General features: G+C 61.2%; 1 protein-coding gene across 2 annotated transcripts; it reads left to right on the top strand.

Moving 5' to 3' along the window:
* The first annotated feature begins 888 nt into the window (after nt 1–888).
* METTL13 (methyltransferase 13, eEF1A N-terminus and K55) lies at nt 889–10,773 on the top strand. 2 transcript variants are annotated; one of them, XM_075156728.1, is made up of 14 exons: nt 889–971; nt 1,081–1,138; nt 1,212–1,276; nt 2,054–2,127; nt 2,979–3,010; nt 4,374–4,450; nt 4,751–5,464; nt 5,868–6,615; nt 7,361–7,560; nt 8,149–8,344; nt 8,595–8,738; nt 8,927–9,139; nt 9,391–9,522; nt 10,012–10,773. In XM_075156728.1, exons 1-14 carry the CDS (start codon nt 909–911, stop codon nt 10,284–10,286), a joined length of 2,991 nt encoding a protein of 996 aa, XP_075012829.1. In that variant the 5' UTR covers nt 889–908; the 3' UTR covers nt 10,287–10,773. The 2 variants fall into 2 exon arrangements, with proteins under 2 accessions (XP_075012829.1, XP_075012830.1); XM_075156729.1 differs by lacking the exons at nt 5,868–6,615; nt 7,361–7,560; nt 8,149–8,344; ... (2 more) ...; nt 9,391–9,522; nt 10,012–10,773 and adding an exon at nt 3,736–3,851 and having other exon boundaries at nt 4,751–4,939.
* The last annotated feature ends 796 nt before the right edge of the window (nt 10,774–11,569 follow it).

Genomic DNA, 11,569 nt, shown 5'->3' with positions numbered 1-11,569 from the left:
GCCTCCCCACTCCCAGCCCTGGGAGCTGGCCAGACCAGAGGGGAGGAAGTCCCCCCTGGGGAGTCCCCTTGCAAAACAGGAGCTTCTGGAGGGGCTGGGTAGTGCGGTGGGAGAGCTCCCAGGACCCTGCTGCTTCGCAGGGCACTGCTCCCCACTACCCTCGGCTGAGGAGCACTGGGCTTCACTGCCCTGCTCCTCTAGGGCTCCACAGCGGGAGCAGGGACCATCTCTTGACTGCTGAGTCCAGCTCTCCCCACCAATGTTTTTCCTACAGCCACCAGCTGGTCCTGCATCTACCTTTAGACAGACGAAACTCGATCGCTCCTACATAGGAAATCTGGTGTCAGAATGTGCAAAGACTTGCCAGAGGTCGGCAGCAGCAGCGCTTGGAACGCAATCCACTACCCAATTCCCCCAACTACGTGTGATTCTACTTCAGGGAATATCGGGAGAGGGATCCTCCGCCTGCCAAACGCTGGGGAAGTAAACAGGGAGGCGGTCACCCCGCCCCGCTGGAGGTGCCGGTGCCCGCTGTAGGCCGGGCCTCTGCCGGCGGGGACCAGCGGAGCCTGAGGCGGTGGGGAGGCAGGGAGGGACGCGGGGGTGGCCTGTGGCAGGGGACGGGGCCCCACGGGGTGGATCCGGCCTGCGCGGCCGCCCCAGCCGCCATGGCGACCCGCGCCCGCCCTCCGCGCACCTCTCGCGAGACTCGGACAGCCCCGCGCATGCGCACGGGCGGCGCTGCGCGCCGGCGAGCGGCAAGTGCCCTCCCTCGGAGCACCAGAAGTTCTCTTCTCTGAGGCATCGGCGGAAGCTTTCCCCATTGGCTGGGCCTTGCTGGGAGCGCCGCCGCTGCCGCTGGTGATTGGTGGCTCAGCGCGCGGGCGCGGGCGCCGCGCGGGGTTAAGATGGCGGCGCCGGCGCGGCGGAGTGTGGTGTTCGTGACGGGCAACGCCAAGAAGCTGGAGGAGGTGCGGGGGGCCGGGGCCGGGGCCGGGGCCGGGGCCGGGGCCGGGGCCGGGGCCTGACGGGCGACTTCCCCTCCCTTTTCCTCCTTTTCCATCCCTTTTCCCTCCGCAGGTCACTCAGATCCTCGGGGACTCCTCTCCCTACACGCTGGTGGCGAAGAAAATTGACCGTAAGTTGGCGGCGGGGCCTGGGGGGACGCGGCGGCCCGGCCGTCTCCTCAGCGCCGGCCTTTGTGTCCCCAGTGCCGGAGTACCAGGGGGAGCCGGACGAGATCTCCGTGCAGAAGTGCCGCGAAGCCGCCCGGCAGGTCGCTCTCTTTCTCCTTCTCCTTTTCCGCTGGTCGGAGCGGTGGTGTGGGTGCGGGAGCTCCAGGGGACCCTAGCCCTGGCGGGGCGGGAGGCAGCTGGGGGCGTCGGGGCTTCTGACCCGGCCCTGAGGGAAGTCGGGGACACATCGGGGCCTGGCCCGGCCTCGCTGCGCTCCCGTCACCCACCTGTTTCTGGCCTGCGCTGGGTGATGGTGAATTCTCACTGGTGACACGGTGTGTAGGCAGTCCCACTGCTGCTCCTCTGGCCTCGTGTGTTCCTCAAGCAGCAGGAGGACATGACAGCTCCTTCAGTCCAGCCCCAGCAGTTATGGGACACTTGAGTTTTTCTATCAGCTGGAGCTTCTGATGGATCACCTTCTAGAGCTGTCTCTGGGATGGGTGTCTTAAAAGAACCAAGTGAGGACTGAGACTCGAGGATAACGCAGGCGTGCCTCCAGGACGCAGGCTTTTCCCCTCCGTGTCCCACCATTCCTGTCCCCCAAGAGGGCAGGGGGTGCTCAGCTCTGCTCGTTTTTCTCCATGTGAGATCTTCCCTGCCACGTTTCAGCCACTCTGGCCTGCCTGGGGAGAGCATTGGTTTAGTTGTGTCTGTCTGGTATGGATTGCCTGCGAGGCAAAGAACTTTAGTGGCTGGTGGATTTTTGTGACGTTCCTGTTATCGTGGAAACGTGAGAATAGGATAGAGTAAGAAAATGGAGTTGGAGGCAGTGCCTTCCTCTAGGTCTAATGTTTCCATCTCTTGGGCTTTCGCTGTAGGTTCAGGGACCTGTTATAGTAGAGGATACCTGCTTGTGCTTCAATGCCCTGGGGGGGCTTCCAGGACCGTACATGTAAGTAGGAGGGCACTTGCTTCACCTTTCATGTCCTAGAGTTAGGAGCGCAGGCTGGCAGGGTGTGCTTCTCGGGGGATTCTCCACACGCCAGGAGCAATAGGGTCAGGGAGGTGATTACTGATCTGTGTCCTCGGCTTCATCCTGCACCCCAGGGGCTGGACTTGAACTCCTTGAGCCCTGCTGTAAGTCATGGTGCAGGACGAGAGAGACAGACCCAAACTGTTGGCTCTGGCTCCCCATCTATGGCGCCTGCTCTTGCAAGCCAGCTTGGGAACCTGGCCCCACAGCGGGCTCTGTGTAGTTAAGGCACCATGCGTTTCAGCAGGGCTCTGGGATGAGTGTCCTGTAGGTTCTCATAGGGACTGCTTTAATCCAGCAGGTAACAAGATTATTACATTACAGTGTGACTCCTCTAATAAAATACTGCCTTAGCTCCTGGAATTAACTTTCAGTGTGATTAATTCTTTCAAACTATCTCTGCTGAGCTAAGCAGAGACATAAAAGCTTTATATGATGAAGTTGGCACTAGAACTAGGTGTAAGATGTGAACAAGTTGAGTTGAGAAATGTATTTTGGCATGTCAGTGCTCATGAGTGAGAACTGGGTTATTTACATAGACCCCAGTACTGCAGTAAATGAAATACCCTGCTGCTGTTTTCACTGTATCCCATTCAGTTTAAGAGCCAAGTCTGTCATTTTTGGTAAATAGTCCAGGATGAGGTGATTTGACAGCACATTTAAGAGGGATTCAAAGGGCTATGAAAATATAGGCAACAATGTCTCAAGGATACCTGTATTGCTGAGAAATAACAGCAAAAATTAATCTTTCCTTTCTTCTTCCCCTTCAGAAAATGGTTCCTGGAAAAACTCAAGCCAGAAGGTACTGCCCCCCGTGTTACTGCTCTGCATTTAACTCGGTCCTTTCCAAATGAAATGGCTCCCTGCCCATGCTGGGTTCTGCTAAGTTGCTTGCCCACCGTGCTGCCCATTTCATAGCTGGTTCCTTTCCTGTCTGTCCAGCTCTGTCCTTTGCATTGTCTCCTTGAGCCTGTTCTCTGCCTTTCTTCACGGGATGTTGTTTCTGCCGGTAGCTTCAGCATCATCCCTGGATTCCCAGACTCCTGCTGCTGGTGGCAGGGCTTGTGGGAACTTCTTGATGGTCATCAGTGTGACCTGGAAGACCTGCTGCTCCCTTTGGCTTCTGTGCAAGCCTCTCTCCACTAATGCTCACCTCCCCTCGTGTGCAGTGACTGCCTTTGATCCCGCGGTTAAGAGTGTGACTGCAAATCCCGCACTGGTATCGTGAGCACGAGCATTGATCACGCTAATTCAGAGTGGGCTTTAGTCCTTGCTGGTGCCACGTGCTCGTTTGCTTCCGCTCCCAAATTAATAGCGGGGGCCCGGCAGCTCACGCTGTGTTAGATCTGAGGTGCTGGCTTCAGTCATACGAGGGACCAGCCAAGAGCATCTGTGTGCCTGAGCTTTGTCACCTCCTGTAGTTCTTGTGGATGTGAATGCAGAATGCTCCCTCGATCCGTCTCTAGGTGGGCGTGTTGCGCTCCGAGGGAAAGGCTGTAACGCCGGGATCCTTTCTGTGTCGCTCAGGCCTGTACAAGCTGCTGGCTGGGTTTGAAGACAAATCTGCCTACGCTCTCTGTACCTTTGCATTCAGTACTGGAAACCCAGAGGAGCCAGTGAAGCTGTTCAAAGGCCAGACTCATGTAGGTGTTGTGCCTGGGGAAGGGAACGCGCTGAGGGAGGAGGGCTGTAATGTGAATTTCATAACAGCATCAGCTCTGTTGAGGACGATTTTGGTGGCCCCTGGGTCACTGAATGCCCGTGGAGCTTATTTGGAACAGGCTGAGGGAGGGCGCAGCTGGTGGGTGCTGAATGCTGCAGCCCTTTCGCCCAGCTGTACGTGCCGAACGCTTTGCACCTTACCTCAGGCTCTTCAGCCCCCTCATCTCCCTCTGGCAGGGTTGTATTTGAGTGCAGTTGTTAGCTCTGTTAATTGGGGGAGGAAAAGGGGCTGTCAGCGTAGGGCAGCGTGATGGAGCACTGAGTCTGGGGCTGCTGATTTTGTTTACGTCCTGGGAACGAGGACAGTACCAGGTACCCAGCCTTTGGTGACCACTGCCTGAGCTATGGCTGCGTGTAGCTCTTCAGTCTGTGTTTGAAGTGCGACTGCGAGGGAAGTGCTGCGAAACCACAGCTTACGGGGCTTTTTTGCTTTCTCGTGGCAGGGGCTGATAGTGGAGCCCAGAGGCCCTCGAGATTTTGGCTGGGACCCCTGCTTTCAGCCGGATGGCTACAACCAGACGTAAGCAGTGTTTAACCTACAGCTCTTTACGTAAGGAAAGCCAGGGTTGTTGTGTGTGGAGAGGAACCTGCTTACGAGGAAAGGTGGCAGGGAGAAAACGCCCTCCTGGATCTGAACGTGGTTGGTTATGGGGAACCCCTGGGTCAGGATGGGGGTCGTTGGCTTTGCCAGCTTGTCACTACAGACACCCCGCTACAGCCCAGCAGGGAGACGGTGAGCGGAGGGGGAGCTCTCGGTGGCTGGGGGGACACACGCTGTAGCGTCTCTGCTGCTCAGACTTGTGGTTTCTCTCCCCTCCAGCTACGCCGAACTGCCCAAGGCGGTGAAGAACTCGATCTCGCACCGTTACAGAGCGCTGAGCGCCCTCTCCACCTTCTTTCTTCAAAGCAACTCGACAGAGCCCCGCTCCGGTCCCAGCTAGCCTCCCCGGGCTGCGGGCACCCCGGGAGAGCCCCGCTGCGGGCTGCCATTAAAGCTGCTCCTTTTGAAGCCACTGGTGCCTTTTTTTTTTTCCCCGCGTTTTTGTTGGCTGCGCGGCCCAGCAGCCCTGGATTGTTTAGGCTGCAGGTCTGTGCCTCACGGGGGGGCTCCGGCCCGGCCCGGGCGTTCCCTGCCGCCCTGTCTGCCGGGGGAAGCGGCAGAGAGCGGCGCAGCACCGAGTCCCGGGGGGACCGGCTTCCCCCCGCCCGCGGCGGCCGCCGTCCTGCGCGGAGCGGCGAGCCAATGGGAAGCGGCCGGGGAGAGAGGCAGCCAATCGGCTGCGGGCCCGCCGCGTCCAATGGACGCGCCGCGCAGCCGGATGCGGTCAGGGCGCGGGGACACGTGCAGCGGGAGCGGCCCCGCGGCGGAGCCCGCCCAGCCATGGAGCTGCTGCCCCGCAGCCCCGCCGAGTTCGGCTCAGCCCGGTACTGGGACCGGTTCTTCCGGCAGCGCGGGCAGTGCCCCTTCGAGTGGTACGGGGCCTTCCCGGAGCTCTGCCCCGTCCTGCACAAGTACGTCCGGCCCCGCGACAAGGTGAGCCCGGGCCGAGCCTTCCCCGTGCCGGCCGCCTCCCGGGCGGCAAGCTCTGTGCCGGCTTAAACCGCCGTCGTGCGCTGAGACAGACGATGGGAAGCCTCCAGCGCACCGTAGCAAGAGAACGGGAGAGAGCCACGAGTTACGCTGGGACGGGGAGCTCGGGGGGCTAAAACGCCCACATCATCCCCAAAAGAGATGCAGCAGATGCATCGCTTCCGTGCCCGCGCGGCTTTTCTATATGGGAATGTTATCTCGGGGCTCCGCGGAGTGGGTTTGCAGCTGCTGCGGGTGTGGTTTTCACAGAAGGCTCGTGGCCGTGGCTGATATTTGCTCGTAAAAGGCTTCGGGGCGCGTTGCCAGGGCGTTCTCACCATCGCGCCGCTCTTGTGCCGCTCCCCAGGTGCTGGTGGTGGGCTGCGGGAACTCGGAGCTGAGCGAGCAGATGTACGACGTGGGGATGTGCGAGGACATCGTGAACATCGACATCAGCGACGCAGTGATCCGTCAGATGCAAGAGCGGAACGGGAGCAAGAGACCGAAGATGAGCTACCTGCTGATGGACATGCTTCAGATGGACTTCCCTGACGCCCACTTCCAGGTGGTCCTGGACAAAGGCACGCTGGATGCCGTCCTCACCAACGAAGAGGAGGCCACTCTAGCCAAGGTGGACAAGATGTTTGCCGAGATCAGCCGGGTTCTGCAGGTAGGAGGGCGCTACCTCTGTGTCTCCTTGGCTCAGGCCCATGTGCTGAAGAAAGCGGTGGAATACTTCTCCCAGGAAGGCTGGGTCGTGCGTGTCCATCAGGTGGCTGGCAGCGGGGACAAGCAGCAGTTTGTCCTACCAGTCTTCGTCTACGTCATGACAAAGTTTAGGAAGATTCCCGGCTCGGCACCGCAGATCCTGGAGATCTGCCCCGAGGAGCAGGACAAGCCGATGCGGGTGGAGAGCGCGGAGCGGCTGGTGGCGGCGGTGAAGGACAGGCAGCATTACGCCCTGCTCTGCAGCCAGCTGAGCAAAACCCCCTGCAGGGAGCAGGTTTCCCTGGATCTGTGTGACAAAGAGAGCGGGAAGCCTCGCTACACGCTGCATGTGGTCGACAGCCCCTCGGTGAAACCTTCCCGGGACAATCACTTCGCCATCTTCATCAGTGAGTACAGCCTGTCCTGCCTGCAATGAGACGGTGCTCTGGCCAGGAGATGCAAAATGGCCAGCGGTCCTGGCCCTGCTGAAATTGGGCCTGGAGAGGGAAATAACCCGCCTGTGCGGGGTTTGGTTGATGTTTTAGTCCTGGCTTTGCGGCGGGACATGTGTTTGCCTGGTGGTGCAAGCAGAGATCTGGCACAGAGCTTGCGGCTGAGCGGATGCCCATCTGGCAGCAGAGGGACGCTGCCTGCCCTGCCTCCAAGGTGGTGATTCCTGCCTTGATGCTGGTGGCAGCCGCCATAGCCCGACTCTGCATAAAGCCAGAGCGCAGCGGATGCAGCCGGAAAGGCGTCGCTGGTCTGCGTGGGCGTCCTGACTTGCCAGGGCCAGGCTGCTCGGGGCTGCGCTTCGCTTTTGCGCTTGCACCTCGCAGAGACATGTCGGGCTCTGCCAGCAGCATTGTTCCCTCCCTGCGGGCCTGCAAAGCTGGGGCTTAGCACAGCCTGGAGACAGGTCGTGAGGCTGTTGGATGCCCCCTTCTTATGAGACGTGGCTTTTCCAGCCTCCTGCATGAGCCTGCCCAAAACGGGGAAGGTCCTGGCTCTCTTGATGGTTGCAGAGCACGGTTCTAGGCATCTAGTGGTACCTCCTCGTGATGTCTTGCCATTCCCTGTGGCTCCTCTCTTGGAGGCCGGGGTGGTCGCTCAGGGACTGGGACTGGCCCAGGCTGATGGCAGCCCCTTCTGCAGTCCCACAGGGCAGAGAAACCGAGTGGCTCTTTGGGACGGAGGAAGGGCGGAGGCAGCTGGCCGCCAGCGCGGGCTTCGGGCGCCTGGTCACTGTGGCCCTGCACAGGGAGCAGCACTACGAGGGCATGGCCGGCATCCAGGCGGAGCTGTCGGGGAAGGTGATGGAACTGGCCCCACCGGGCCTCCCTGCCCGGCAGCAGGTGAGCCCCGCCGCCCGGCCCCTTTGCTTGGCTTCCCCAAAACTGGGGCCAGGCTGGCTCTCCACCAGCAGCGAGTCCCTCTTCTCCAAGGGGCTGCGACGTGTGAGCTGGCTGCCTTGGTGGGGAGGAGACTGGCCTCAGGTGTAGCTCCTCGTTTTTCCCTCCAGCTGGCTGCCTTTGCCTGGAGGCAGGATTCAGTGTGAAGTCCTTGCCCTCCAAAACCCAGCATCCCAAGAAAACCAGGCATCCTGCCCAAAACCCTGAGAGCATCCGGCCCCTTCTTAATCCTGGCTTTAACTTCTCCTGTCCCTTCTGTTTTCTCCTTCCTGCCCCAACTCCCCAAACCTGAGCTCTTGCAAGAAGTCTTGGGGTGTTTGCTCCCTGTACCCCAACATGTATGTATGGGAGGGAAGCTGGTGTCCCACGCGCTGGTCCCCAGCTCCGCTGTGGCTGCCTACAGCGTATCCTGCTGCTCCTGCGCTGTGTCCGCTTTGTCCCGGCCCTTTAGCCGTGATCAGGACAGCGGGAATGCCAGGGTCTGTTCCTGTAGCCTTTCCTTCCTCGCACCAGTCCCTGTCCTCCCTGCAGGTGCCCTTCCTGTCCGTGGGAGGGGACATCGGGGTGCGGACGGTGCGGCACCGTGACACCAGCCCCCTGAGCGGGGAGTACGTGGTGGAGGACGTGAAGGGAGACGGCACCTGCTACTTCCGCCGCCTCATCTTCCTCCGCAACAGGAACGTCGTGCAGTCGGAGGCTCGGCTCCTGGCTCCCACGCCTCCCCCAGGTACGTGGGGCAGCCGGGAAGGGGCAGGGGCCAAGGGTGACTTTTTGGGGTGTCAGAGAGTGAGATCAATACAGGAGGAAAGATAAAAGTCCCGCTGGGACCTGCCTGCCTTGTCCCGGAGGAGCTATGGGAGCATTTTTACACTCCGCTGCTTGCCTTGTGGGTGGGACAGGGGCTGGGGGTGGCTAGTCCCCAGAAAGCGCCCCTGTCTCCCACCTTGCCTTACCAGCCGATGCCTCCTGTCGTTCAGGCCAGAAGAAACGGAGGAAGGAGAAGAAGAAACCCAACCCCGCTGAGCCACCTGCAGCCATTGACAAGAGCTACCTGTGCTGCGAGCACCACAAGGCCATGGTCGCAGGGCTCTGCCTGCTGGGGGGCCCCGACCCCCTCCCAGGTGACGAGACTGGAAGTGGGAGGCTGTGCCGGGGGCGCGTGCGTCCCCATGCCCCACCTTCTTGGGGAAGGGCTTTCCTAACCAAGGTGGCCCATGTACCCTTCCCGAAGCAGTTTGGGGCTGGCGGGTGGCACGAGCAGCGGGAGCGCGGCTGTTCTGGTGGCTCACTGCGTGCTCTCCGTTGGCAGGAGCCCTGCTGGCGGTGCTGGTGGTGGGGCTCGGCGGGGGCAGCCTGCCCCTCTTCGTCCACGACTACTTCTCGCAGGCTCACGTGGCTGTAGTGGAGATCGACTCCTCCATGCTGGAGGTGGCCACGCGCTGGTTCGGCTTCTCCCAGGGTGACCGGATGCGGGTGCACGTCTCCGATGGCCTGGACTATGTGGCCAAGCTGGCGGCTGAAGGTATCATCTTGCGGAGCATCCCGGGCACCCCATTGAGCCCAGTGGGTGACATGCTGGGGACCAGAGTCCTGGGCTGCTTTCACCCTCTGCTTCCCATCCCTGCCCATCCCCCTGGGAAAGAGAAACCCCAGGAGAGAGAAGGCTGTAACATGGCAGAGGGGGTGTCTTGACCACCCCGTTCATTGCCTCCCCACTGTGCACGGCTCGTCTCTGTCCCATGGGATGACAAGTCTCTGCGCTCCCTCCTGCAGCCCCAGCCCAGTATGACGCCATCATGTTCGATGTGGACAGCAAAGACCTCACGGTGGGGATGAGCTGCCCGCCCCCAGCCTTCGTGGAAAAGCCCTTCCTGCAGAAAGTTAAAACCATCCTCAAGCCAGAAGGTAGGAGGGGAGATCTGGCCGTGTCCCTGCAGCCAGGCTGGCCGGTCCTTGAGTAATGGGGCTGTGCCACCATTTCTCATCCTGGAGAATAGCGGCCGTGGCCAGGATTGCTGTGTGGCATCCGCCGCTCCTGGTGGGTCCCGGATCCGGGTGTTTCAGTGGGCGTTGTGACGGCAGGGAGCAGGGTGGAGCGGGTGGCCTGTGGTGCTGCTGGGTCAGGCAGGCTGAGACATCCCGGGGGGCCAAAAGAGGCTGCGGGAAGGCAGAGAGTGTAGGTGGTACCTGGGAACAGATGGTGTCCACCCACGACCCACGTGGCAGCAGGGATGTGGAACTGGGCCAAGGGCACCGGGGGGATGCCGGTACTCCTCGTGCTGCCGCGGGGGAGACGTTTGCGCCAGGGTGTCACCGATTCAGCCGCATTCCCAGAGGGAGCGGGGTGGTGTGTGCAGGCTGATCTGAACTCCCACCCCTCTCGCCCTGCTGCAGGAGTCTTCGTGCTCAACTTGGTGTGCCGCGACGCCCGGCTGAAGGAGTCTGTCCTGGCCACCCTCAGGGAGGTCTTCCCGCTGCTCTACGCACGCCGCATCGAAGGGGAGGTCAATGAGATCCTGTTCTGCCAGCCCAGCTCAGAAGGCCGGCGGGACACCACAGAGCTGGGGACACGTGCCCGGGCGCTGGAGAGGGCCCTGCGGCAGCCTGGGCGCCCCTGGGACAGCTCGTACGTGCTGGCGGACATGCTGCAGGCCGTCAAGATCCTCTGAGAGGGGCTCCGATGCCACTTGAATGAGAAAGGGGTCCTCACGTGGGTGCTGCGGCCCTGCAGTGGAGGAGTGCCTGTGGCTGGGACTGCAGCCCTTGGGCCAGTGCTGGCCTGGGTCTCCCTGAAGGGTGGGACTGGCATGGGAGGCACTCCCGGCAGCGTGGCTCCCCGGGAAGGCGTCCAGGACCATGGAGGGCTGTGCAGCCCAAGGGGCAGCGTTGGGGTGGTGAGGGGAGGAAGATGCTGCAGGACTGTGGGTTTGGGTCTGTCCCCGTTGCTTTCTTGTTGTGGGAAAAACGTCGCTCCGACTGTCCCCTTCCCCTCCAGCACGGCTGCTTCCCTCGGATGCTGCCTCTCCCCGCACCTCCAGCATCCCTGGTCACTGGTGTCTGTGCAGAGCCCCAGCCCTGCCCCGGGCCTGGTTGTTTGTGGGTGGGTGGGCTGAGAGCTGTGAAAATAAAGTGCTCAGGGCTGCTCCGAGGCCCGCAGTGCTTTGCTAGGCTTATTTCTGGAGCACCCAGCACCCCTGGAAAAGGTACGGTCACTGCCACTCCTCACGGGCATGTCCTGGGGGCAGGCAGCTGCCCCTTGACCCCACTGCCCCCTCCCCACTTGCCTTCCCCAAATTGGACCCCACCATCTGCCTGCCCCTCTTCTGCATCTCTCCAGCCACCACCACTGTGAACTGGGACCTGTGACCCCCTGGGCCCCCAACCCTTCTTGTCCTCCCTGGGCCAGCAGGGCCCCAGCCCTGTGCTTGGGCCCCTGGGGACACCAACCCGCTCACCCAGCTGGAGCAGATCAGCCTTCCTGCAGGATGAAAAGGCAGCAGGAAAATTCCCATCGGGGTGTTCCCATGGCACCCCATTCCCACCCAGGTGGCTCATTTTGTCTCTCCCGAGGGTTTCAAAGCCTGGTCGCTCCCTGCGAGGTTTAGCTGAAGAGCTGACCATGCGTCCTGGCTGGTTACAGAGCAGCTGACCCCCTGGTGCTCCCACATTCATCAGAAGTCATTGGGGAGGGGGCTTGTCTTTCTCCCCTGCAACAGCTGGTGCCAAAATGAGTCTGAGACATGGTAGCAAAATGACCGGCTTGCAGACATCAAGGTGACAACCTGCTCAGGCACCGTGATGCTTTGCCAGTGACCCCGCACCCTCACCCCATGCTCCCTTCTGCTGCTGGCACCCTGAGCGAGGACATCTTTCTGGCAGCTGCTTCCCAAAGCAAACCGTTCCCAGCCACCTTTCCACAGCCCAGGGTGGTAAAAGCAGCTCCAGGAGGGAT

Source organism: Calonectris borealis, chromosome 8, assembly GCF_964195595.1.
Source record: "Calonectris borealis chromosome 8, bCalBor7.hap1.2, whole genome shotgun sequence".
Lineage (NCBI taxonomy): Eukaryota > Metazoa > Chordata > Aves > Procellariiformes > Procellariidae > Calonectris > Calonectris borealis.
This window is presented reverse-complemented; position numbering and strand designations above follow the sequence as displayed.

Coding starts and splice junctions, on each gene's coding strand:
- METTL13 (XM_075156728.1), top strand. CDS start 909: ATGGCGGCGCCGGCGCGGCGGAGTGTGGTGTTCGTGACGGGCAACGCC. Junction 2,128..2,978: donor GGGCTTCCAGGACCGTACAT/GTAAGTAGGAGG, acceptor CTTCCCCTTCAG/AAAATGGTTCCTGGAAAAAC. Junction 7,561..8,148: donor GCCTCCCTGCCCGGCAGCAG/GTGAGCCCCGCC, acceptor TCCTCCCTGCAG/GTGCCCTTCCTGTCCGTGGG.